This window comes from Sander vitreus, chromosome 13 (genome assembly GCF_031162955.1).
Source record: "Sander vitreus isolate 19-12246 chromosome 13, sanVit1, whole genome shotgun sequence".
Taxonomy (NCBI): domain Eukaryota; kingdom Metazoa; phylum Chordata; class Actinopteri; order Perciformes; family Percidae; genus Sander; species Sander vitreus.
In genome coordinates, this window is record NC_135867.1 from 20,093,153 (window position 1) to 20,119,801 (window position 26,649).

A 26,649-nucleotide genomic window follows, 5' to 3' on the forward strand; every position below is an offset into this window, starting at 1 on the left:
GAGAGAGAGAGAGAGAGAGAGAGAGAGAGAGAGAGAGAGAGAGAGAGAGAGAGAAGGGTTGTTTGTGGCTCATACTATTAAATACTGTTAAACTGGAAAAGTGATTTCAGGAAAATAATCTATATAATTAGGAGAAATCAAGAGCAGAAATGTTAACATGCACATTTTAGCATGTACAGTATGTGTTTTCTGGATTTGTTTGCGTTTGTCAGGCTATCTGTACTCGTGGATTTCCACCTGTGTTTCTGTATCCAGGCATCTGGGAGGCTTACCTGGGAAGTTGAAACGGCTGTCCCGATGGCCTTTGGGCGAGGGGTTGGGTGGTGGAGTGGCGCTGGGAGGGTTGCTCTGCTGGAAGGGTGCAGGGGAAGAAGGTGTGGACGAGGTGGTGGAGGACGGATTGCTACTGGAGTCCAGCTGGTTCAGCACCGGAGGATGATCCTGGTGGGGTAGAGATGGATACAAACAATGATCAAGAGTTGATATTTAAGACTTTTACACTTTGTTTTACTTTCATTTTTACATTGTAGCAGTCGATGTGATTGCAAGGATAACCTGCTGGATTGTGTTATGGCAGAGATAAAAATTGCTTGATGGCACAACATGGGGTGAGCTTCACTAATGTTTTGAAAGGGCAGATGGCGAAAAAGACTCAAAAGCCGATGGCAAAATGACTTGCAGAACTATTTGTCTTTTATCTCCAAAACAAACACATGTAGAATTGGATCAGAGAGAGGTTTTCTGTGCGAATGTGGTCTTAATTTCCACATATACAAATGCTTAACCTGGAGATAAAACTCTAGTCTGGTATTTTAGTGGCAATCTACACTATGGCTTACCTAGTTTATTTCAAGGTATAATAGCTTGTAATTTCACAATGATTCAGTGATATTTTATAAGTCTACACAAAAGGAATAATGTTTGCTGTAATGCAGAACTCCTAAGCTATTTAGAATTTCTATTTTATTTTATTTTTTACCTTTTTTGTAATGGCCTTTGGTAGTGTTCCAAACTGCGGTGCTTCTGGCGGCCGGTCCACAGGGTTGTTTATGTCAGACGGAACAGACTCAGTCCTCCGAATTTTGGCAACTAGAAAAGAAATTGGAAATGTCACAATGTCTATGCAAAGTACATTGCGTCCATCGACTGCAGATTGAGGACAGAACAAAGCTTACTTGGTAGAAAGGAGATTCTGCAGGATGGGGCTTCCTTTGTGCATTTGTTGTGGCACTTTAACCTGCACAGATAGTAGGCAGAGTATCAGTATATGGCACCTGAAACAGTCTTAGTCCAGCTCCATGCACTCTCCCGGCCAAGGATTGAATCCTGTCAGAGCTCCTGTGTTTCCTTAATCTGCATTTCTAACATGCTACTGTTCTACTGTCTCAGTCAATAACAAAATCACGTAAAAGTTGATTGACGTACCCTTTAAAAAGAAATCGCTTAACTCACCGACAGTGTTTGCACTTAACCCCAAACATCATGTTCTTCTGGCACACCTGACATATCTGGGACAGCCAGGACTTGGTTGAAAACCTACATAAACGCATAAAGAAATGCTATCAAACCTACAATGACAAATCTAGCGTGTTACCTTTATAATGACATAAGCTTATGATAGAACAGTGTACGTGAGCAAAAGATCTACCTGTGTGTGACTGCTAGGCCGATGTCCCTCCTCACTGCTTGTGGGGAGCTGCGATGCCCTGCTACGTTATCTAACCAGGGCAAGAGAGAGAGGGAAGGACGGGAAGAAGGGGCGAAAGATCGGAGGAAGGATTAGGTTATGTCGAGGAAGACTTGGCATCTAATGACCCAGGTGGTTAATCACATAAAAAACTGAGCATTTAACAATTCAGATTTTGTCATTAGAACAGAGTCAGCCCACATTTGGGCTGTGATTCCCTCACATAGACATGCTTGAGATGTTCTATCACATTCAAGCTCTAATACAAGCACACACGCTTGCACACAAATGCATATGAAATAAAGAGTAATAACTTTTCAGAACCAATCAAACCATCTATTCTTATTCATCATGGCTCTTATTGGATAAACAGACTATTTTTGACACATCATACGTGCATATTCACCAAATAAATAAATGTACACAGGTGCATAACTCACTCTTAATGGTGCTGTGCTCCTCCAGGAGGGTGGGCGTGCCAGGCAGGGTGTAAGAAGCTGTGGTGGTAGCTGGGGTGACTCCAGGGGTGCGCGCTGACATGACGGGGTAACGAGAAGGCGAGTCCTCACATCCATTCCCGTTAACTTGCATATTCAGTAACAACTTATTCTTTTTAACACACCTGGAGAGAGGGAAAGCAAAACAAAAACATTGAATATCGGTAGGACTAGTATACTGGCAAAAACTAGACTGGGTGCTACAACAGGTCCGCAGCATCGCTTCAACACCAGACAGTACTGTATAGGGCAGGTTATGTAAGGGCTAGAGAGAGTACCTAAATAGCATTGGCACGGGATAGAAAGGGTGACAACCTTAACACCCAAACTGAACTCACAAGGACCGAAGCAGCAAGCAGTACCAGCTCTGTGGTTTATACAAGCATGGGAGTATTCATAAATGGGAAACTAATCAATTTGTCTAATTTTATCTGTTCAATCAGCTATCAGACGTCTGACTGTTTTCCCATTGCCATTGTAATATAACATACAGTGTACGAAGACAGGATAAATTAGCAGGATTGATTGATTGTGTGTGTGTGTGTGTGTGTGTGTGTGTGTGTGTGTGTGTGTGTGTGTGTGTGTGTGTGTGTGTGTGTGTGTGTGTGTGTGTGTGTGTTATGCTTTGGATCTATGACAGCTATATTTACTTCTGCTGCCTTTGCCAGTTTTTTTTTTTTTTCCTCTTTCACAAAAGCTTCCATAAACATACAGGATATTATGGATAAACATGTGGCTTGTTTGTGTATGTGCATCCAATCACAATAGAGAAAAAAAATGAGAGCGAGAGAGAGATTGTGTGTGTCTTACCACCTCTGAGCATTAGTCCTAGGAAAAACTTCCTGTTTTGACATGAGTCATAATCTCTGGGAATCTGTGTGGGGATTAGCTCTACTCATACAGCCGGAGCAAAGGAGCAACAGGCAGGATGTGAAAGGATGTGAGAGAGGAAGAAGGAAAGAGAGGGAATGTGAGTGTTTCTGAGGAAAGCTCTGCTTCTGTCCTGACACAGTGTAAGACTGAGGTGACAATGAGACACTGCAAACTGATTTTAGGGAAACTGCACCGGCAACTGTTTTCATCAGTAGGAGATAAGAAACATGAGGTTGCAAAAGTAACCCAATTGCCTTAATACCACCATAATCATGCTTGTTTAAACAGGCTACAGCACCCACTACTGCTATCTGTTCCCTTCATTTGTCCACTAGGTGTGGATTATTACAGGTTAATTGTCTAATTTTACAGAGCTCAAGAGTTTGGCCTTATACACATCGTATCCATCCGTATACAATTATGGCTGACATAGTGCTTGACAGTCGTCCTACCAACTGTCAAAAAAAATCAAAAGCGTTTTAATAAATTGACATTGGTATGAAACAGAAGAAGAAAAAAAACCTAATGATGCCAGTTTTGTTGTTAAATCAAATACAATTATGAATCCCTATTTATCCATCAAACTGTTGCCAATTAATTGTGTGTGGATCAATTAATCACTTCCACAATTAAACAAACTACTACTATACTACTACTGTATGTCAATGAGAATGAATCGTATTGCCTCATCTATTAGTAATGGAATAGCAGAATTTGCAGTAGACTCCAAACGAAAAATCTGCTAAAATTAGTTTGAGAAAGTTAACACAGCTTCTCAAATTGCTTAGATCTTAACAGGACATATGTAGTAGCATTAGAATCCTTACATTAGAAATATATAGAAATTGGATTCATCATACCCCACATAAGTAAAAGAACAAAGGAATCAAGGTGTAAACAGAAAATGAGACCTTAGGCTTTGATAATGCCTGCATAATATAGTTCGAAGAAGTGCAAAAACAATGCGAGCTAACTAAAAGATACTGTAGATCTCCTCTCACAGCACTTTCCTCCCACACTCCCCGATGCCCTGTGCTAAGAAAGCCAACAGTGGAACTCTGTTACAATTACAATGTGATCTGAGGATTCCCATCTAGTTCTATTCTGGCCTACTTCTGAAAATCTCTTGTCAGGGGTGAATTCTGCAAGAGTACGTTAGATTAAACAGCTTTCTGAGCACCTACTTGTTGGTGGGTGGGTCCTCGATGCGGTTGCCCAGCTGGGACTCGTGGCTTTTGCTGCGCGTCAGGGTGATGTTGGGAAGTAGATGCAGCACTTTGCGGGATGGAGGTGGAGGGGTGCAGGGGGGCTTCAGTCGGTGACGCCTCTTTGACGGCGGAGTTATGGGTGGGGTGGAAGTGTGTCCGTGCAGCCGAGCTGTGCGAGCTAAGGACATCGGGAAGGGATCTGTAAGAGGGCTTTCACTGTAGGAGTATGATGCCAGTGCCTCAGGCGTGGGCACCCCTGACACAGAGCCCGAGCGAGGATGAGGGAAGGTAGCGCAGGGGGTGGATGGAGTGGAATGGATGGCGGATGGGCGGGCGAGAGGTGAGGGACTGTGAGAGCGGAGTGGAGTTCCCAGGCTGGTTAGCTGGTCTGCAGTCAGTAGAGAGCCACTGTCCCTCCTTGAGGGCTCAGACAGCCGGAGACTGCCGTCGTCCCTCAGCTCGCCTCCTGGACGGCAGACAACACAGAAAAACACCATGAATAAAAAGAACGAGAAGAATACAATGTGATGCATGCTGATCACGGAGTAAACACATACCTGATTCAGTGGCACTCTTCAGACAGGAGAGGGCAGCACTGAGCCTGGCACATTCTTCTGAACTGGACCCAAGTCTTCGCAGTGTGTCCCTCACCTGAACACCTGACATCTGCAGTAAGGCATCCAGAGACAACTTTGCTTCCACCGCCTGCAGTGGAGCAATACCAAGAAAAAGAAAAGGGTGAGCGCTCAATAACTATATAATAAAGAGCGAGAACACAAGCAATATACATGATACATCAGTGGGAAACTCTGCAACTGGAAAAACAATCAGCAGGTATACCACTAAGGCGAAATCAGTTACAGTGTATAAATAGTCTGCAGGCTGTTGGTGATTATTTGCTAAATCTTCAGAAACAAGATTTATATAAATCTTCTCCTGTATCTAAAACTTAACACCATAATAAAACTGATGACATTTGTGCCACAGGAGAAAGCAAAGAGACTCTGCTTGAAGTCGTTAAAATAACATCTATAAAAAAAACTTGTGTTGTAAGTTTTCTAACACAGCAGTGGTCTTAACACCATGGCTGGTAGCAGGCTGGAAGTCAACATTAAAAGGGCAGCTTGTTACAGTATTAAATAGGTCACACAAACCCTTTGACTTGCTCTGTTCCTGGAAATCGGTGGTAATCCTGTGTGTTTGTGGCATTTATCATACCGCTTCTTCCACTTATATGGCTGTGCAGATTATTCTGTACTACAGATGTGGTATGTGCCTGTATTAGAAGGTAGTAGTAAACACAAAAGACAGGACTTGGGCCCAAAATCTGTAGGAGGTCAAGATGTTGTGCAATATTGTCTATGCAATATTTGTATTCTTCTGTTTGAGAGTCAGTTGTGTTCATTCAGATTCAACCAGGATTTCCTAAGTAACACATGTATGCAATGGATGAAGTAAAGCGCTGCCTTTAGAAAAAAAGTGATCACTGCACAGGGGTGAAGGAAACAATGACAGCAGCTAACAGGAAGACAACAGACATCACACAAAACAACATTGTGCACGTAGAGGAGTTCCTTTTGAAAGGCAAAATCAGAGTGGGAGGCAGTCTGAGTAGCACTGGCAGGCTACAAATTACGAAAATAACACTCAGACAAGACACAGATACATGGCTGCTGGGACTGAATACACTGCAACTTGGTTTGACTTGCAATCACATTTTCCCCCAAGTAGATACAGGTCATTATGTGACAACATGCAAACAACTAGTAATTGACAACTTATCAAATTAGACGTTATAATGCGAATCGACTCTTTTATCGCACAATGAAGAGAGTGAGAGAGAGAGAAAGAGGGTACTGAAGGAGCGTTTTTTAACTAGTAGACAGTGCTCAAAATCAGCAATGAGATTAGAATAATGAAACACGCCTTTTCACACTGAACTGTGTGATTGTGTATCTGTAGTTAACAAATATAAGACATTTTCTAGCAAAAATGAATTTAAATATAATTGTACCTTTGATCTAACATTGCTTGATAGCCATTTAGTTAAATAGTAGTTTGAACATCAAGTAAGGACCTTTATTAAAAGGAAGATCCCTTGCTAGTATGCCATACATGTAAGAACAATTCTTAAGCTAATTCCACATATTCCCACATCAGTTTCCTCTCATTTCCATTGGTTATACAGTATGCACACCACAATCAGAATAGTTTGAGTAGAATAGAAAAGAATAGCTGAGGATCAGGGGGTTAAAGACAGAAACTGAAGCTGTGTGGATACAGAGCTACAAGCCTGAGATATTTACTGTTTATTTTATGTTTTGTTACTGAGCCAGTAGGCAAAATGACAGGACAAATGTCATCATGGATCACAGAAGGAAAATAGTGGAGATAGTCTTGTGAGTTTAGAATGTTTTTCTGACGTGGGAAGTACACAATTGCTTATCAGTCAGGTTAAACTCTGACTGAGAGGACAAACACTGATCACAAAACTAAGGCAACCTCCCACACTCATGTGTACACTGTAAGCAAAAGAAAACACACACACACACACACACAAGTGTGATGTAATGTTCAAAAGTGGCTGTGGGCCCTGTGCTCCCCTCCCACCTACTCACTCATAATAACATTACAATTTAAGCACCATGAACAGCATAGCTTGCATACATGGCTACACTACTGCGGGCCTCCTTGATACAGTATTATTGGTCAGTATTACTATGTATGTGTGCACAGCCATTAACATTACATGGTTATTGAGCACATATTAAGCCAAGTGGGTTTTAGTTCATATGGTCCCCTTACTGTTTGGCATTTTAGAAGTCTTCAGGATATAATACTCACATTTACATACTGTAGAGAGACATATAACTGATAATAAACTTTTATCTTTAAGCCATATAAAAGATTCAATGAGGCTGCTTAGCAAAGCCACAGGCATCATTATTTAGTTACAGAAAGACAAACATGACCATTTAAGCCACTATGGCATCCACATGCTTGATTAACAATATGTAATATTTCACTGTATGTTGCAGCATGGAATCAGAAAGGTTGGATTCCAGGTTATAAAAAAAAAAAAAACTAAAAAAAAACTAAATGTAATCAATGTAATGTTTTTGGACCAGCCATTCCATATTGGTGATGCACTGTAGAACTCTCAATCTAATAATGTTTGATCTAAATGGGTCCTCAACAAGCCATGACGGGTTTACATCTTTTTGGGAAAGCCCAGTTGGTATACAACACATACAAATAAGCACTTTTACTATAAAAAAATATATATTTTAAAGTGGAAGGTGCTGAGTTTTAAGCTGAAAAGCAAACAGAGCACTCCGCATGATTGATATGACTAAGCTGTAAACAGAAGACATATAAATCAGATATGGAAAAAAGGCAGTAAAAACAAAACAAAAAGTGTGCACAAGCTTGGGACATATTAAAGAATAACAAGTGCAGAGAGAATTAAAATAAGCAGGTTACGGTACGGTCGCAAAACAAAGACAAACAGACAAGAACAATACAAACACAGAGTAGATGAGAGGGATTTAAAGAGTTAACAGCAGCGCAGGAAGCAGAGCCGGTGAAAAGAGAGGAAATTACAACTACATTAAACAAATCATGTGGTGGAATGAGAATCGCACTAAACTTGCAAAATAAGGAATTTAATGCATTTTATTTCCAGGTGTGCATAAGCTGTTGGGTGCTGGTGTAAGGAGAAGTGGTGATCCAGAAGACATAGTCACTAAACAGTAAACAGCACCTTAACTGCTAACACTGTAACTTGATGCAAAGGCATGAGCATATTTATTGCAATGCAATAATATCTTCAATAGTGGATCTCAAACCAGCTGTTATCTCATAAGTCAGAACAACATAAATAGAAACCTCAGTATTAAGATAACTGCACACTGCAAGATAACTTGTTGGGCCTTTATTTATATAGGACAGCTGAAGACATGAAAAGAGAGAGAGAGAGAGAGAGAGAGAGAGAGAGAGAGAGAGAGAATGAGGGCCGCAGGACGGAGTCAAACCCAGGTGCCCAGTAACCTCTTTTTTTTTGCTGCAAAAAGTGAGTGAATGTTTGATTTTAAGTATGTTAATACAAATGTATTGATGAAGGGTTTTTTTCCGTTGGAAATATGTCTGTTAGGGCCCTGGTGGGGAGTCTGTGTCCTGCTCAGGGATCAAGAAAAAAAAGTTCTCTTCAGTCTCACTAGCATGGCCCAGAAATATAAATGCAGTAGGCTTAGAACAATATTTTAAGGCAACCAAGAGGAGTTTGTCTAAAAGAGGACAAGTTAATATTGTAGCGAGCAGTCACTTTCCTATCCATATTAGTCTCATGAAAGATTCTTTATATATAATATTGCCTTAAAAGAAATATGAAAAATAAACTTTTTTTAATTAATTAGTTAAGATTTGTTGCCACTGTTTGCCGGCTTAAGTATGATGATCATAAAAAAATGACAGAGCTCCTCTTTTAGAAAGACATTTTGATGGTCACTGGTCAAGTATTCCTCATGCACATGTGAGCGCGTACTGAGTACACATTCTGAATCCACATAAATGTGACACGAACACAGTCACCATGGCCAGAGAGAAAGAGAGAGATAGAGAGATATATACTGATATTCAAACAAAACGACGAGACCTACCTCAATGAGCTCCGGTCGCAGGTTGATGGTGCGTAGCCAGTCTCGTAAGTGTGGGTAGCTGTCTAGGGCCTCGGGCCTCTCCGTCTCGGGCACTTTCTGCTTGCACTGCAGCTGTTTACAGATGTATTTCATCAGCTTCACCTGCAGGGAGCAATAGAGAACACAGTGCAGATGGGAGGGGCAGGTTAGAGGGGAGACTCACAGCGTGCTAGGAGCTACAGCTAAGGAGCAGGGTTTCACTGTCACACACAGAAAGTATGCAGTATGTGTGTTCTATTGTTACTGCAATACCACACATATTAAGTAATTCTTTGGAGAAATAATACAGTTACTACAGACTACTGTTGCTTCTACAAAAGTGACTTTACATAGTGCCAAATCCATCTTACATTCATCACCTCAGCTGGCATACTGTATCTTCCATCAACAGATGCCTCTTCAGTATGATAAAGGTTAACCTGATCCATGAATTACTCCATTCTTGTTTTGTTTTGTTTTTCCATTCTGAACTCTATGTACCTGCAGTAACGATTCCAGTGTTTGTTTGTAACCCAATTTCCCAGTGCCCCCAGTGCACAAGACAGTTAATTAGATATAAACAGCTATTATCATACAGAGGAACAATGAGCTGGTCATCTAATGAGAGCATCTGCACTGCTGGCACAGCAAACAAGTGTATTTGGAGCAAGGAAGCAGCTCAGTGACATAATGACGAAAGAAAGTTCCATATGGCCAGTCAATTTTCCAGTAAGTGTTAGAGCTGTTACACACCAACCAGACGGCCGACCATCGGCAGAAAAGACAGTCGGACTGATCAGTCGGGTCCCCGAGGTCCAAAAAATGCCTCAAAACACACTGAGGCGACACCGACTTGAGCGTATGCTCTGCTCATGCGCGAAACGTAATACGTCTCCATAGCAGCAGGCGGCACTTCTCTGTATTGTTTCCCAGAAAATGAAAACCGGCAGCTGATTGGGACGAGCGTGTCACGTGGTTCTTTTTTCTCCGTAAATTCACAGCCAGACTGTCATGGCGGCTTGTTCAGAATACGATCTCATATTGTACTAAAATAGTTCACCGAAACGTGTTTCAGATCAACAAAGGTCAGTTTAAAAGATTTGTCAGATTTTGAGAGGCTCATCCGCTCGCCATTTCCGGGCAAGTCCCGACTGCCCTGTCTCCGACTGAGCATGTCGGGTCGGCCAAAATGAAGGCCGACAGCTCCTCCGATGGACGACGGCATGGAACACACCGAACAGACTCGAGTCACCGACCTCGCCAGACTGTCCATCGGCCGATTATAGGGTTGGTGTGTCAGTGCCTTTAGAGGTACTGTACTCTCTCTGTTTGTTTCACCAGCTCTTAGAAAACAGGGTTTGGAATTTAACCTTTTGTCACAAACGGCCATATTATATATATATATATATATATATATATATATATATATATATATATATATATATATATATATATATATATATATATAACAAAGCTACAAGGAATGATTGCCTTCCTTCAACTTGCGTCTCCTCATCCTCTACAGAAAGCATCTCCAATGTCTCCACTTTCTGGTGGTGCTGCTGATGAAGCAGGCGAGTGAATGCACAGTAACTCCCCCCTACAATCTTCCTCTTGAGGCTTGCATCTGCTAATCAGCACATTAATGACTAAAGCCCTGGTGAAGACCTTTGTAGTATCTCATGACATGGGGCGCATCACCTAACCAGAACATCCCAAACCCAGCTGTGCTTGAAAGACAGACCTGTCACCGTGTCAAAACACCCATATTCTACGACATATAAAGCTGCAAGACTTTACCCCTGCGCTTTCAAAGCCAATGTCAAGTGCAGTGGTCCTGTGAGTAAGTATCACAATGAACGCCGCGGTATTGGCTTGCAGCGGTCCGCGTTGTGCAGCTCAGCGCAGCCGTATAGTGTGTCTCCTTATCTTGCAGTCTATCTGTAAGAGTCCATTACAGCAGGCAGCACCTTCAGTTGCGCTGTGCAACACCAGCTAGCTTTCAACCCACCACGCAACTCTTGAGTGCTTGAGCAACAATGAGGAGCGTGTGTCTTTCTCCGCTCATTCGACGTACTCCATGACACATCCACCTGCCAACCAGACAGAAACTCATACAGCCACACTGCTCTCCAAAAGTGTAGCCTTGGGATGTGAAAAGGCTGCTTCGTGGCAGCTAACAAAAGCATCTCCACCGAGGGCCACAGGGATGAAAGAAGATGGAAAAGAAGTAAATGCTCTCCGTGTCAACTATGACTGCAGCTTTTCAGCTCGGAAAATACTCAGCTATTTTCAATTGAACTCAGAGAGCATAATCAAATAATAAAAACAGCATGCATTATTGAATGTAAACTGATAAAAAGTGATGTTTTCAAAACTTACAAGCAAGGACCATGTCATAAAAGCTGAAAAGCTGAAAGCTTTACACACCAGAAACGTGTCTGACGCAGCGCTGCTGCTGCTGCTAGCCTCGTCTGTACACATGTATGTTTCCCATTGATAAAATGAAATACCATGTTAAACATAAATATATACTGATTTGATTACAGCAAAGACAACGTCGGCAGTATTGACGGCAAAATAGGCTACAGAATATTTCGTTCTGTATTGACAGGTGCAATATTAGAAAATCGATTTTTTTTATTTTTATTTTTTTTAAATTACACTTATGTCTGCATTTATATCAAAACCTAGAGACTTTCAAACATCAACATGTCATTTATTAATATGCATTTGTGTCAAAATGACATATAAACATCTTTTCCTATTCTATTTTGCCTGGAAATGCTTCCAACACGCTTGCGTGTCGCGTGAAAAATAGGCGTCGGTTCTATTTCTAGCATGCACGCGTTTTCGGCGCGGCTCGATCTGCGCCTCAGACGTGCGTGTCACGCAGGCAGTGTGTAACCTCTAACCTGTTAACATGGGAGCCGAAATATAAACTGACACGCCACACAGCTGACACGCTCACGCAACGCAGCCAGTGTGTAGCCGGCCTTACGTGATCGCGCACGCGGCCCCACCCCCCCTCCACGCAGTTGCTAGTAGCCACAGAGGACACGGAGGATTAAAAAAACATGACAGACTCTTCAGAAGAGGTAATTATCTTCACTCGAGTTTCTGCGCAGGAAAGTCACCGGACGACACAATCTTCTGAACATAGCAATGCTAAGAAATACAGAAAGAGTTGTGTGGAGCTGATGTTAATTAGCTTTGTAGCAACTCAGTTGGCAATGGCTTGAATGTAATGGACGTTCATTAATATCAAAAAGGTACGCACTAAAGCTTTAATATCAAATAAACAAACAATAAATACAGAAACAAATAACACATACATATAACCATTTAACATTAAGAAAAAAAGAGGCTGTATGCATGTGCAAAGAATGTTGAGCCAGTAAGAGCTGGCAGCTTGCTACCTTTGATATTCTCTTTTATACACATTTGGACTGGAAATACATATATCCAGAACACATGCGAACATACTGGTAGACAAGCATGTATATAGATGGGAGAGTGAACAATGTAATGCTGTGATAAATGGTACATCCAATCCATTACAAACCAACATTCTGAATTACAGAGATTATTCAGAGCTCTCATTAAGTGTCTGAATTTAGTGTTTCTGTGTACTAGCATGGCTAGCAGTGAGAGGCCTTTACTCGACGTGGCTAATGAGCTAGCCTCCGGTTTTATCCCCCTATACACTATTGCAGTCCTGTGACGTCAGGTTACCTAGCAACCCCTCTTCAGAGTCGTCAGCAACATTTCAGTGGGATTTTCCCATACATGTGAAACACGGAGCTCAGACACAATACATCTCAAAATACAAACGTCACCATGTGTCTCCACACGACAATAACAGCAGTAGCAACAAAACATGACAAACGTTTCTTTATCTCCCGTCACATGCAGAGCATTTACTTTACCCATTAACATCCTAAATAAATAAGGTGGATAGAGTTACACAAGCACACACATCCCCAAATCCATCATTGATATCAGTGATGTGTGTGTTTGTGTTGATAGCACAGCCAGGCACATCAACAAACCAAGAGATAATGACAGGCCCTCTGTATTATTTTTGGTGCAGAGTGGAGATAGCAGCGTTTGACGTGTGGCCTCGGGGTGGGAGGAGGGGGAGGAGAAATGGCGTCAGAGCCCACCTGTCAGCAGTGCTAAACAACACCATGGCAACGGCCTAATGCTGTGAGGAGATGAGTGACAACCAGTGTGTCTGCCACCAGAGAGGGGATAGAGGAGCCCTAGCAGTGGCCTGCCTGAGTCACAGCAGATTCGGGGAGCAGATCCCACTGCTCCAATTGTTTTCTCCAGGCTCTTGCTAACACAGCCTCTTTTGGTGCACCTGCCAAGGATAGCATGGCCTATCTGAGAACTGAGCAACAAAGCTCTATTCCAGAAAATGATATTTGCACAGGAAGGTCAGTTCATTTCTCTCAGACTGAAAATGCTCATGTTTCTTGTTGTCAGGACAGGCTTAGTGAAGCATTTCTACTCAGTGTCATATTAGCTGTTGACCATTAAAAGCCCAAGCAAAATCCAGTAGTTCTTAGATGTCTTTGGCAGACATTTGCTTAACAGTATAATCTATGGGTCAAATGCAATTGGGGATAACCACATCTCAATCGGGGATAACTACACAATATTATCACTATCAGTATTACTATTTTTTTGGTTGAAGCTTTTGGGCTCCTCCAGTCAGTGTCACAGTCAACATGGAATGTACAACAGTAGCAACAGCAGCACTGGAGCTGAAAGATAATACAAATTTAAGGGTCATTTCAATATTGGTTTCACATTTCATATAGGATCATGCAAGCAAACTTGGGTGAGTAAACTAATGATATGACTGATGCATGCAGAATTTTAGAAAAAAAAATGTGAAAATGTCAAAAGACAAAAACACAATGGACTTAGGCAGATCTAGTGTGGACGGGGGATTGAACTAACATGGTTGACAGACCCGGACAATGGCCTGCTGCCCATCCTCCATCATTGTTACCACCAATTGCAAGTTGACCCCTATGCTTGGCTGGGCTGGGCTGGGGGGGGGGTGAGGAGGTGATAGAGTGGCCTCCAACTCTCTGTGGTAAGGTTGTGCAAGGTTAGTCTATGTCCCTGCCTACAACCTACACACAGACAGGCCTTGTTGTGTGTGTGTGTGTGTGTGTGTGTGTGTGTGTGTGTGTGTGTGTATATATGTATATATATATATATATATATATATATATATATATATAAAAAATATATATATATATATACATACATATACATATACACACACACACACACACACACACACACACGTGCATGCTAGAAATAGAACCAACACCTTATATGTCATTTTGACACTAATACATATTAATAAATTACATGTTGATGTTTGAAAGTCTCTAGGTTTTGATATAAATGCAGATATAACAACATATGTAGCTATTTTAACCTGTAGAACAACACACACCGTGCTAACTGCCTTATGATTTGGAACAAGCAAATTGCCTCTTTTCCACAAAAGAAGAAGTACAGCAGACCTCAAAATTACAGGATGTAATGCAACTCATCCTGAGTCAGTTTAAGAATAGATTAAGGCCTGCCTACACTGTTCAACCATCCTGATTTCCACATCATGCAGTCCATTCTTATTGACTACACCACAAAAAAGGAAACAGAGATGGGGTTTCCGTTGCTACAATCGCTAGAGTTGTTTCCTCTATATCCTCATGTGAGCGACATTCTCCATTGTCTTCTCCTAGGCCTCCGACAGACACACACAGTGGTTGTCATGTCATAAGAAGCAGCCCAGCGGATTGGCTTTGATTCTCCCCTCCCCTTTCCTCCTTGCTCTCCCCTCTTGCACAGGCTCTTTGCGCGTCATTTGATTTTCTTATTTAACAACCAACCCTGAAAATGCGTAGGAAGAAAGATGTCTAAATATAGATGCAGCCACAACAGCTCGCACCACGAGCGCAGAGCAAACTCTCTCCAACACCATGAGGAGACAAAACAGAGTGATGCTTTGCTGTTTGCTGATCATTACTGAGAGCAGTGATTAAAAAAGATAAGGCGGTGAATTGCTCTTATGTAAAGATTTACAGCAACGAATAAATATCTAGCACACTTATTTAAGGTTATGTAAAACACAGCACATACGCAATGGACTTGGGTTCTACTGTTTACAGGATGTTTTGAGTTTATGTTTCTAAGTGGTTGGATCATGTGGACTGATTTCGCTGGTTAACAAACAAACAAACAAGCTGCTAAGGCCGCGCAAGTGAGTATGATAAAGCAAAAGTCAGGCATACATAAAGAGCTACAGTAAAAGTAACACAGAGGCAGCATGAGAGGCAGAGACCAGGACGAGTGGGATTAACATGTGAAAAGTGAAGTACTAGTTAGCACTCTATTTAAGAGGCCAGTATCATTATCCTCTCACTGGCAAGGCAGAAAAAAAACTCACACACAGTTCGAGTGAAATAATAAACCTCTCTCAATGAGAGTATAAAGTGAGTTCAAGCATCTCTTGATAGTCCTCCTGTGCAATATGGGAGCGATGGCCGTTTGCACCTCGAGTGTGACAACTACTTTGACCTCACTGTGCTTAAAGCTTTAGTAGTAATGACACCTATCATGTCTAGCTGCTAAAGAATGATTTACATGTGATCACCTGGACACTAATGTGGGAGTTGCATTACAGTGTGCTTGCTAGATTTTTTAAAGATCATGGCAGGGGCTATCGTAAACCCGTTCACATGAATGGGTCAAGGTTCAGACACAACAGAGATGAGTTTTTAGGGATGTATTGTGCATGTCTGAAATACAGCACTTGACATAATCGGCTGAAATTTGGAATCATATACCAGGAGTCAGCCAAAATCTATGATTAACTCCAAAATCTGCTGACTGTTTGAGGGATTTAGCAAATGAAAACTCAAGGAGGGCTGAAGCAAGAAGTGAAAGTGCACACTTATGGCAAGATGTGGTTTCAAAATGGGGTGCCAGTAACGACATAGGAAGTAAGACGACTGCTCATAAAGGCAGCGCCCCATGCCCTGCCAGCTCCACTCAAAAGCTTGTTGAAAGACCGAGCTTCTTAGCGATGACGATGAACATTTTGACTCTGTATTTGAATGTCATGTAGAGTAGATCAGCAATCACCAGCTTTTTGGTCAGTTCAAACTCCTTTGTACTAATATAAACAATATAATGGCATACAAGAAGAAAAACGAGAAAGAAAGGGTGTGACAGGCAAACAGTGAGTAACAGTAAAAGAGGTGGTAGAATTCAAAATCAATTAAAAACAGCTAAAAATGGAACATGATTTTCCAAAACACCTGCAACTACAACAAAGGGAAGATTTTAAGCTCACACAACCAAGTCAAGTTAAAACCATGATAATATTTACACATCACAACAAAAATCCAACTGGAACTGATAACGGTCTGCCGGATAAAGTTAATAAAGCCTGTCAGACTTCTTCAAATGAATCAGAAATTCTGCTGGTGCATAACGAGACCAACATCAAATGATGATCAGTTCACCAAAAGTTTTGACATGAGCTGACTTAAAACATTGCCACTCATATGTTCTCAGACAAGTTGATCCCATTTTTAGTCACATTTTATCTTTACTTTGAAACAGTTTTAAGTACAAGTTAAAAATATGTCACGTAAGGTAAGGCTAAATAGCAGAAACAGTTTGACCATTGAGACAAAAGTACAGTTATTATTTAGTGAAAGTAAGATTAAATATCTACATTTAGCTGTGCTGTAAATAAGAAAGCATCTGCCATACCTGTTTCCAGTGCAGCAGCTAAAAGCAAGTGACCAGTCACATCATCTCCACTGCAGGAAGTGGTAGATTTCAAATCAAAAGGTTCCTAGTTGTTCTGACCCTCAAAATGCAACAGAGAAGGATCCTGAACCTGGCTAAACCACAAACCAGCAAAGTTATCTTGAAGTAACCGGACCCACAGAGATACCCCCTCGCAACGGCCTCTAACTACAGGAAAGAGACCTCAGAGCAGTAGCCTTCAAGAAACATGCAAGGCCGGCACAGCCTGCCCATTGTCATGTAAAACAATGTCGGTGCAAAATGCATCTAAAAAGACAGCGTACCTCCGGAAGTACTCCTGAGCCAGATCACATCCTGTTCCACGCAGTGACAAGATACTCATGACAACGGACGGAGAAGAGTTGGGGCTACAATGGACAACATGCAAACTGGCAAACTGATCTAGTCACGTTTCTATTTCAGTTAATACTTTGAAGTTTTCATTTTAATACTGGGCTTCTTCACTTGATCCTGTGTAAATGTGTTCCCACACAGTGGCTTGCCAACTTGCACCTCATGCCTGCCAGCCAGCTAAGGAGCTACCAAATTATTTTGTAGACAAATTATGAAAATGGATAAAAAGCTGCACCTAAAAACATAGGATTGCTTGTCCCTTGTTCTAAGCTGTATCTTTATCCTGCAGGCTTAGACATAGAGCTACTACCATCACAAATACAAATAGATATTTTGTGTTGCTACCTGGCCTGCTGAGGCAAACAATGAGAAAGCAACAGCGGATACACTGTAACTCTGCGACTAAATAATGTTGCATCTTGACCATTCTGAAGGTCACTTGAAAACCAGTTCAGCCAGGCTGTTGCGTCTCTGTGTGGCTGAAACTAAATGCTCGGAGCTTTCTGGAACATTAGTTTTTAGGGGCAACAGCACAATTGTTCATGGGGGTGTTCAGTTATACAGAAATAAAACAGACATGGATAATTGATAGCCTCCAGCCAATCAGGAATGAATATTCCTTTTATCCAACGCTTTAATAAACCATGAGCCAGAAAAGCCATTTGCCATCTACCATGTCTCTAGAATGTCATTATGTCTGGAGCATAATACCAAAGATGCATACAAAGTTCAAATTTGTAAGCATTAACCGTTTACTCCTCAATGTTTTTCACAACTCTGTGTCTCATCAAATGTACTCTATCAACTTTTAAACCCACACAACAGCCCCCTCTTCTCATCACCCTCCTCAGCAGAAGCAGGGCCTGTTGTCCCATCATGCATTGTTACAAACAACAACATGAAGCTGGGCTATCCATGACATGATTCCTTCAGTCATCTGGCAGCTGAGAATATTACAAAAACAATGTGACTGTAAACATCCCATGAGTGGAAACATGCAGGCCTGAGAAAAAAAAAACTGACGAAAACGACTATATAACACCACCACTAACAAAATGCACACAGTAGAAATTATAGGAATTATCATTTTTATAAGATAAATAAGGTCCCAAAAGGCACATTTCATTCTGGTGTAGTTAGCCTACTTAAAAAGCATTTTCGAATCTGTATTTCATTTATTATTTATTAATCTTATTTCATAAGAACATTTGTTATATGGTAGGTGATTGCTGAAAGGCTAGAGATAGCAAATACTGGGTGCATCCTTTGCTGGTGCGTGCATGCGACCATGGCATGACTTCTCTATCACACTGCTGCCTACTATAGTAAAATATACAAAAGGCCCGACAAAAGCCATGGCTTTTGCGCAAAGCAATGTCAAGTCATCCCAACACAACTGAACCGAATCTGCATCCAGATGCAGGAGAAGCAGCGCGTACACCAACCCTGCCTACTGACGCCTGGGAAACAGATAGTACACACATGGAACGCGTTAGTATAATTCGTTTTGTATTCGTCGAGCGTGCCTCTTGTGCACACACGCGAAATCCTGTGCAGAGAACAGCACACGGTGACATACATTATAGCAGTATCAGATTATTGAATGTGTGCCATTAGGCCAGGCTAAATTCAGCTGCACGGCACGGTGCTGTGAACTAACCGAGGGGCTCCTGACAAATATTTCCACCTAGAGAAAGAGGTCACACAAATAACTGGAGCAGACATCAGTCACATCTCGACCATTTAGGAATCGTATACAGCAATAATGAAGGCAACACTTGAGTATCATGCGTTGAGTCTTTGCACCTCAATGCATCGACCCATGTATATTGCAAGCAACAAAATGCGCTCAGCTCACTGACACTCAGTGGTGGAGCGCCTCGCTTGCAGCCAATATTCAGCCTATATGAGGCGGATAGTATTAGGGCTTCATGACTCCGCAATTTGACTAGACTGCTCTCTATCGCAGGACGGGGCTGTGACATATGTGAAAAGCTCGTTACCTCTAAAGTGCGTATTTCTTGCTGTGTGAGGTCGTTGGACGCGGCGCATTTGGTCCGTAGTCCCTGTAAACTGGAGATGGAGATTTCAATCATATTCTGGATGAGTTCGCATTGATGTAGTGCGGCCATCGCTGCGCCACCGCTACTATCCCTCTCCGGCTGCTCATCACTCTCGACCATCTTCCCACCTCTAGCAGACACACTATCCATTCCTCAGCATTGGGCACGGCTGGAAGGGCTGGAGTCAAACTGTTCAGCTAAAATGAAACACATGCAGCAGTCCAGCGACGCAGCGACCTATTGTGGAAGTTAGCTGACAGCAAATGTCCCCAGCTCCCAATGTGGAAAAGTCAGGATGCAAAATTAATTTTTTTTTTGTTTATCAAAACAAGATGCTCGACGGCAACCCAGGCTGTGATGCGGTCCGAAGTCCAGCAGTGCTCGACTTGTATATTCGGTCCGTATAGGCTACCGACGACAGGCTACTCTCTTCTACCGACAGCTCTGGCAGAGGCTTTCACCGTCTGTCAGCTGTTGGGAACATCATGGGGCGCGGTGCAATCTGGGAAATGAAGTCACACAGGCACTCAAACTCTCGTGCGCGTGCTCACACATGAAGAAGGAACAGCAATTGTTTTGTACAATTATTACCACAATAACTTGATTACGTGTTAAAGGTAAATTAATTTATATTAGTACAGGAAAGTAGGCTATATAACACCAGTATGTAAAACAATAACAGAGAAATCATAGGTGTAATCACATTGTTAATGACTGCATTCCATTTAGGTGCTCTGGTTAGGGCCCTGATATATAGCCTAGCCCCTTTTTCACTGAACATATTTAGTCATGTGACAATAAGAAAAGCACAGGTGTAAATAATAGAATTAATGATGGCTGAATTACAATTGGCTGTTTCTGTTTCAGGGTCCTGGTATTGTGCATGCTGGCTCACCGTCCCATTGTCATGGCTCACTGGGACACTTGAGTAGAACGGAGCCATTGTCAATGTTATTAGTGACACCTTTAGTTTTCCTACTATGACAAGTCATAATATCTGTTTTGAAATGGAATAGCCATCATTAATGTATTAGTGTCACCTGTGCTTTTTCTGCTGTAACAAGTCAAAGTGTCTGCCCTGGAAACAAACCTATGTCATGACAACAAAGCATATCACAAAAAAAAAAAAATGTAATATGATAGGATCTGCATTATAGGGTTGCTATGAGGAATTCTGGGATTCAGAATACTCCTCTTTTTTTTTTTTGCAGTGGTACAGCACAATTGCACAGTAGTGTGGAGAGGCAGAGCTGGCAATGCAAGAGACGCTTTGGGCCCAAAGAATAATCACCACCTTTCACCTCACTCACAACGCCATGTATATTCTCTGTGTTGAGCAAAAGAGATGCACCATAAGGCCTAAAAGAATACAATAGAGGTTTTAATGATATGAGTAATAGGCCACAGGTGCTTTATGTAGTTTATCAAAGGTACAAGCTGTGATCAGTGTACAGCCCCCTTCCCATCCCGCCAATCCAAGTCCACATAGTTGACATTCCACTTGCATGTAGTTGAGTGTACATGGTCTGCATTCAAATGCAGACAATGCACTTTCCACAATGATGTGATGTTTTGTGTAGAAAGGGTGCTGTACTGTGCAGCTGATTCAGAACGCTGCTGCTCGAGTCCTCACTAAGACCAAGAAAGTGGATAACATCACTCCAGTTCTGACGTCTTTACACTGGCTTCCAGTGCCTCAAAGAATTGATTTCAAAATATCTTTGCTGGTTTATAAATCACTAAACGGTTTAGGGCCGAAATACATTTCTGATCTGCTGCTACACTATGAACCACCCAGACCTCTCAGGTCATCTGGGACAGGTCTGCTTGTTGTCCCCAGAGCCAGAACTAAACAGGGGGAAGCAGCGTTATGCTCCACATATCTGGAACAAACTCCCAGAAAACTACAGGTCCGCCGCAACTCTCTTAAATCAAGGCTGAGGACCTTTCTTTTGATGTTGCCTTTCTTTAAATAATTGTTAATTTCTTATACTGCACTGTAACTTTTATTCTCGTATTTTATGTTTTACATTTTTTAATCGTTTTTAACTGCTCTTTAATGTTTTATGTATGTTGCTGAAATGTGCTATACAAATAAAGCTGCCTTGCCTTGCCTTACACCTATTGGGCCTTTAAAAGTACATATTTTTTATTTTGTTGTCTGGTGCCTATATTCTCACTCCTCAGAAGTCTCAAGAGTTACTTCAAATGATGTGGTCAAACTAAAAGCTATCACTTAATCCTCCTACTCATGCTCACACTCTTTATTTCCACACCAAAAGCAATGCACCTGGAGCAAGAGCATGCAGCCAGAAATGAAGAACTTAAAGATATGTTACAAATCTTAAAAGTGATGGAACTTACTGCAACTTCAAGAGCGAGGTACACTGTTTGCCCTCATATGAGGACAGTGCATATCATATGTATGGGGGTGGGAGGAGTGTGCAGGTTTCCACAACCATGAAGCAACAGTATACATAGCTCATTGCTGCAAAGAGGGTGTGATGTTCCGTCTTTTAATATACCCTGATTATACAAAGCAACGTGAGTCATTTCTAATGGAGCCTTGTGTTTCTCCTCTCCATCTGTGTATCTGTCTCTTCTCGTCTTCTGATTGCAGGGGAAATTGTACTGTATCTTACACTAGCCAGACATGCACCAGTCCATATAGCAGCCTTGCAAGCTAACATATAGAGATCAACCAACAACCAAACAAAGGAAGTAGAAACCTTGTTGGGTGTTTTGGTATACCACTGAGTCAAGGTGAGTCAACCTCCAAATCAACTGAAACTAGCAATGTAAATTCCTCTGAATTAACATTGGAATCTAACACTGATTCAACATGAAATTGTAAATCCATCTGACACCAGTGCAACGATGGAATGAAACAGACACAAAGCCAAGTTTCAATCCTAAACTATTTGTTGTTCAGTACATTGTACATTCAGTCATGCTGTATTAACAGCACAGATTTGATGGTGACATGCCAGCAGAATGCCTTCCTAATTACAGCTCTTCTTTGCCTTCAAAATGAAGTTACTTAGTGGCAAAAGTGGGACCAGCGCAAAGGAAGGTTTTAATATTTAATATTGGCTGTGTATGGTCACCTTTTAGAGAGCATACTCAGTCAAACTAATAAGTGTACAAACACCAAAAAAGGTGTGGACCAGTATTGTTTCATTTAGTTTAATATGATGGCAGCTAATGCTCAAAACAGAATGTTTTACCTATAAGCACAGAGCTGTCTGTTAAAACCTTGCAATGTAAGGGATATATTCAATTGAACCTCTCTCATACCATATGTCTGACTTATTGCCTATTGCATAACTGCACCATGAGGACTCTTGCAGTGAGCAAGTGATTATCTTTGTGACTACCTAACCGTTCAGTTGACAGATCACAAAAAGGTGAAATGTGAGCACAAAAAGTAAAAACATTTCAGTGCCTCTCCATTTGTTTCTGTGTGCTTTCTTTGCAGTTGTATATCCAATAGTTCATTTTCCTCTTACATGATACTTGAGGATTACTTACCTTTATTTTCCATAATAAATAATGTGTAACATGCAGGCAATCACAAAAGTACCTGCAGTATATTAAAGAAGATAGGCACTTGACAGCTTGCTGACACGACTTACTAAGCTAAGGATAACATGATCCTTTCCCAGCCGGACGGTCCCTTAAGCCGTTTAAACTGTTGTGCTATTGGACAGCCAAGACACCACACGTAGCATGGAGCTCACAGCTTCAGATTAAATGAGATTGTGGACTGTCTGCTTCCATCTTCTTTGCTGGCCAGGATTTCCACAAGCCAACCCTGCAGGTCTGGAGCCTTTGTCCTACAGTCTGCACAAACAGTTGGATCCATTTGGATACATCGTTTTGATGCAGGTCTAGTAATTGCATAAATCAAATAAAAATGACAATTAGAAATGTGTACCTTGGTCTGTATGTGACATTGCCAGGGTACACATTTATTAGATATTGTGCAGTGCACATCTCTCTCTCTCTCTCTCTCTCTCTCTTTATATATATATATATATATATATATATAATGAAAAAATAACACTCAGCTGACTGCAGTGTTGTGGATATGTGTAGACAAATCAGGGCCAAATATTGAAAGTGTCTTTAAACAAATATTCTTTTTAGATGCATCTTACTTTTCCTGAATGAGCAAACTATTGCTAACTCAGACAAATGGGGAAAGGAATAGGTTTACAACACATACCACATCAAAATTATTCTAAGTATGTCAACTCTTTTAAGAAATGTTTCATTTTCACCCTGACTAATGCATGTATCTTGATTAATAAAGAAGACAGCAGCCTAACAAACGATGTCCATCTGTGGGCCTGCATTCTCTGTTTTGGAAAAACTAAAACAAATGCATTTGAATGTCTGTATTTTATTTCATTTTATTCCATTTTTAAGCCCTTTTATCTCTAAGTATATCCATTGCCTTTTTGATATTATTACATCAATCTGAAAACAGGAAGTAAGACAGAGCAGGCCTCCTGTAAACTTCAGTTGAACTCTCCACCCTACAGAGCGGCCAAGTGAGTTTTGTTTTTCTCTTCTTTTTTTTTTTAAGTAAGGGGCAGGGCACTTTTCTAACCTTTACTATTTTTACGGCATACATACAACTGAACAAATGTACACGTTGCTGAAGATCTTCAAATAAATACTTGTTCATCCCCTTGCCTATTCTTAGTGACCGTTGTCAGTACCTTCTGCTGAAAATAACACATAGTAGGTTGTAACATTGCCACACTTTGTGTTGATATCTAATAAGAGACACAATTGGCTTTGCACATTTAACTTAATAGTAAATAGTTTCACCCCAGACATAAAGATGATACCAGATACTGTTCTCTAGAGTGTCTTTATATGTGTTGGTACCATTCCATGTGAAAGACAATATCCTGTGCAGGCAGAATACAATTCAAACTTAACTTGCACCTAACAGTGAAATATTCATAGACATCACCATCTGCTGGACAACTCTGTACTGCAAAAATACATTCAGTTTAATGTTCAGCTTCCAAGACCTTCTTCAGTGCAGTGAGATGTCTCAATTTTTCCCCTGCAGATTCTAGACAGATTAGGGCAGACTAGAATTTAGAATCCAGGAAATTACTTTTGATTCTATTAAATTCTTTAAACAAGTTGCTTTGAATTGGAAACAGAGAATGCTATCTATTATTAAAACATATTCAATAAAATTGAACATCTTTGTAACACTGACCTTTAGTGGACATTACAAACGTAAACAGAACACATGTTGGGCTGATGGCTTTTACGGTTAGTTAAGTAGTATTGTTACTGTTTGGTTGCAACTCAGTGAACATGCAGCCAGCTCAAGACTAGAGCTTCAGTGGTTTGACCAAACAGTAGACAAGCTGCATGACCTAAGTGACTCTGAGTGTGGTATGATTGTTTGTGTCAGATGTGGTGGCCCCACCATCTCAGAAACAGCTGCCCTCCAGGGATTTCCATGCGCTCGGAAGTTTAGAATTGACAATTGATGGGAGCAGTTCTGTGGGTGAAAACAAGTTGTCAATGAGTGTAGAACGAGTGAAGAATGAGCAGGCTTATTCGAGCTAACAGCAAGCATGCGCACAGTGCAACAGCTGGTCTGGTTTGAATGTGTGGCCTGGGATGCAGTTAGTTGTGTGGCCTAAATTATTATCCCGGACTGTTTTATTGAAAACTGAACTTTGCCTTTCTATCTACTCACGTAAATTAAAAGTACCAGTACAGTAATGTTACAACTGCACAAATGGCCTTTTCAGGGTGTGAAGGATTCTCTGATCTTTTTGTGTGTAAAATATTGGATAACTGTGCCTCTTTTGGCTTTTAACTATTATTTAAGTCAAACAGTTAAGAGAAGTTAAGAGGTTGACATGTCTCTTGGGTTGAGCTGCTAACAACTAATTTAGACACAGGTTTACTCTTTAAAGATGCCTTCCATTTAAAGAAATGTGTGCCGTTGCCTATACTGACTTGTATCCGTGCAAAGTTTATCACTAGAGGTGTTTTTACATTCCTAAAGGTGGAAATGTCTGTGCACTTCCCTTAAATCTGAGATTCATACCTATGCAGGGCAAGCGAGATTTGGTATGTCAGATTTGAAAGCCAATCACCTATGCAAATGGCGGCAAAGGACCCAGGGCTTCCCATGGTCTTCTTGTCCTGGAACACCGCCTCATGGTTTGGCGGCTGAGAAGCCGAGGTGCTTAGGTCTCCCACCTGCAATAGTTCTACTAAAACGCATGAATCTCCTCCACTCCCAGGGCATGTGGGCCAAATTGTGTTTGTGTGTTAATGTGCTGGTGCAAGGACCATGTCCTTGCCTCAGCAGGATCTGCAGATGTTTTTTTGAGCGTCTCTCGGGCCCATCACTTGAGTTCTTGGAGCAGGCTAGCCTAGGCGGTTTGTTCACCTAAACAGCACTCTTAGCTCCTTTCCACAACTAGAGGGCAGGGGATCTCTGCATTATGTTCTCCCACCCCTACTGCTTGTATGTCAATGGGGACAAGGGGTGCAATGGAAATTCTGGACTTTTAACCCAATATCATCGCATTTGCCTCCAGATCCAGGGGCGTGCACTTTAGCTACTATGATAGTCGCAGAACAGTTTTTTTGGGGAAATCATCAGAGGGTGCTTCTCTGACGTCTCAGCGGCTAGCTCGATTGTGTGGTGAGCTTTGCACAGGTTATGAGACAATAGGTTGTGCTCCCCTAGGTCGCACCGGGAGCATTGCCCAGTCAATCTACAAAGGCATGTCTTTGGAAGACATTGCCTGGCTGCTTAATGGTTTCCCATCTCTACCGTCTATAGTAATTTAGGGATATGACGGTTCTATACGTCTCAATCGGTGCTTGGTGCAAGCTATGGGACGCCTGGGTCACGTCGGTGGTGCAAACTTGTAACCGTGAGCCAATTTAAACAGTGGTGGAATGTAACGAAGTACAAATACTTTGTTACTTTACTTAAGTACATTTTTCACGTATCTGTACTTTACTTAAGTAGAATCAATAGTGCATACTTTTGACTTTTACTTTGTTACATTTTACAGCAATTATGATACTTTCTACTCCACTACATTTCTACAACGTTCTGTTACATTTTCTGATCAGTTTTGCCCCCTGCCAAAACGTCTTCCTGACCGTCACGTACGGCACGAGCTGGCCCGAAGCCCGAAGTGGGAGTGGGTGAGCAGGTCAGGGATGGCAAGTGATGGTGATCCCTGTAGCTCTCCGAGGGGTAGTGGAGCTGCCAAAGCCGCTGGCGGCGCCCTGACTGCTGCTGCTACAGATGGAGATGAGAGCTCAGCTGCTCTGAGGCTTTACAGCCTGGTTGTCATTTCCTGAATGTTCGTCTCGAAAAGTGACTCCATAAAGGGAGGGTGGTTCATTACATGGAGGACAGGCCAGAGT

The 26,649-nt window shown here is 41.6% G+C and overlaps 1 protein-coding gene across 9 annotated transcripts in view; it reads right to left on the reverse strand.

Annotated features, from left to right (window-relative positions):
• Positions 1–19,681, reverse strand: part of ksr1a (kinase suppressor of ras 1a) — a 30,806-nt gene extending 11,125 nt beyond the window's left edge. For 4 of the 9 annotated variants that reach the window (XM_078265570.1, XM_078265569.1, XM_078265568.1 and 1 more), the window contains exons 1-10: positions 19,150–19,681; positions 8,924–9,064; positions 4,823–4,970; positions 4,242–4,731; positions 2,128–2,309; positions 1,649–1,718; positions 1,453–1,536; positions 1,176–1,237; positions 980–1,089; positions 273–441 (exon numbers count right to left, since the gene is read on the reverse strand). In XM_078265570.1, the coding sequence (XP_078121696.1) occupies positions 273–441; positions 980–1,089; positions 1,176–1,237; positions 1,453–1,536; positions 1,649–1,718; positions 2,128–2,309; positions 4,242–4,731; positions 4,823–4,970; positions 8,924–9,064; positions 19,150–19,359 (1,666 nt within the window). In that variant the 5' untranslated portion in view covers positions 19,360–19,681. Of the gene's footprint in view, positions 1–272; positions 442–979; positions 1,090–1,175; positions 1,238–1,452; positions 1,537–1,648; positions 1,719–2,127; positions 2,310–4,241; positions 4,732–4,822; positions 4,971–8,923; positions 9,065–16,753; positions 17,060–19,149 lie in introns of those variants that run through there. The other 5 variants (XM_078265574.1, XM_078265573.1, XM_078265577.1 and 2 more) reach the window with 2 other exon arrangements.
• Positions 19,682–26,649: the final 6,968 nt, after the last annotated feature.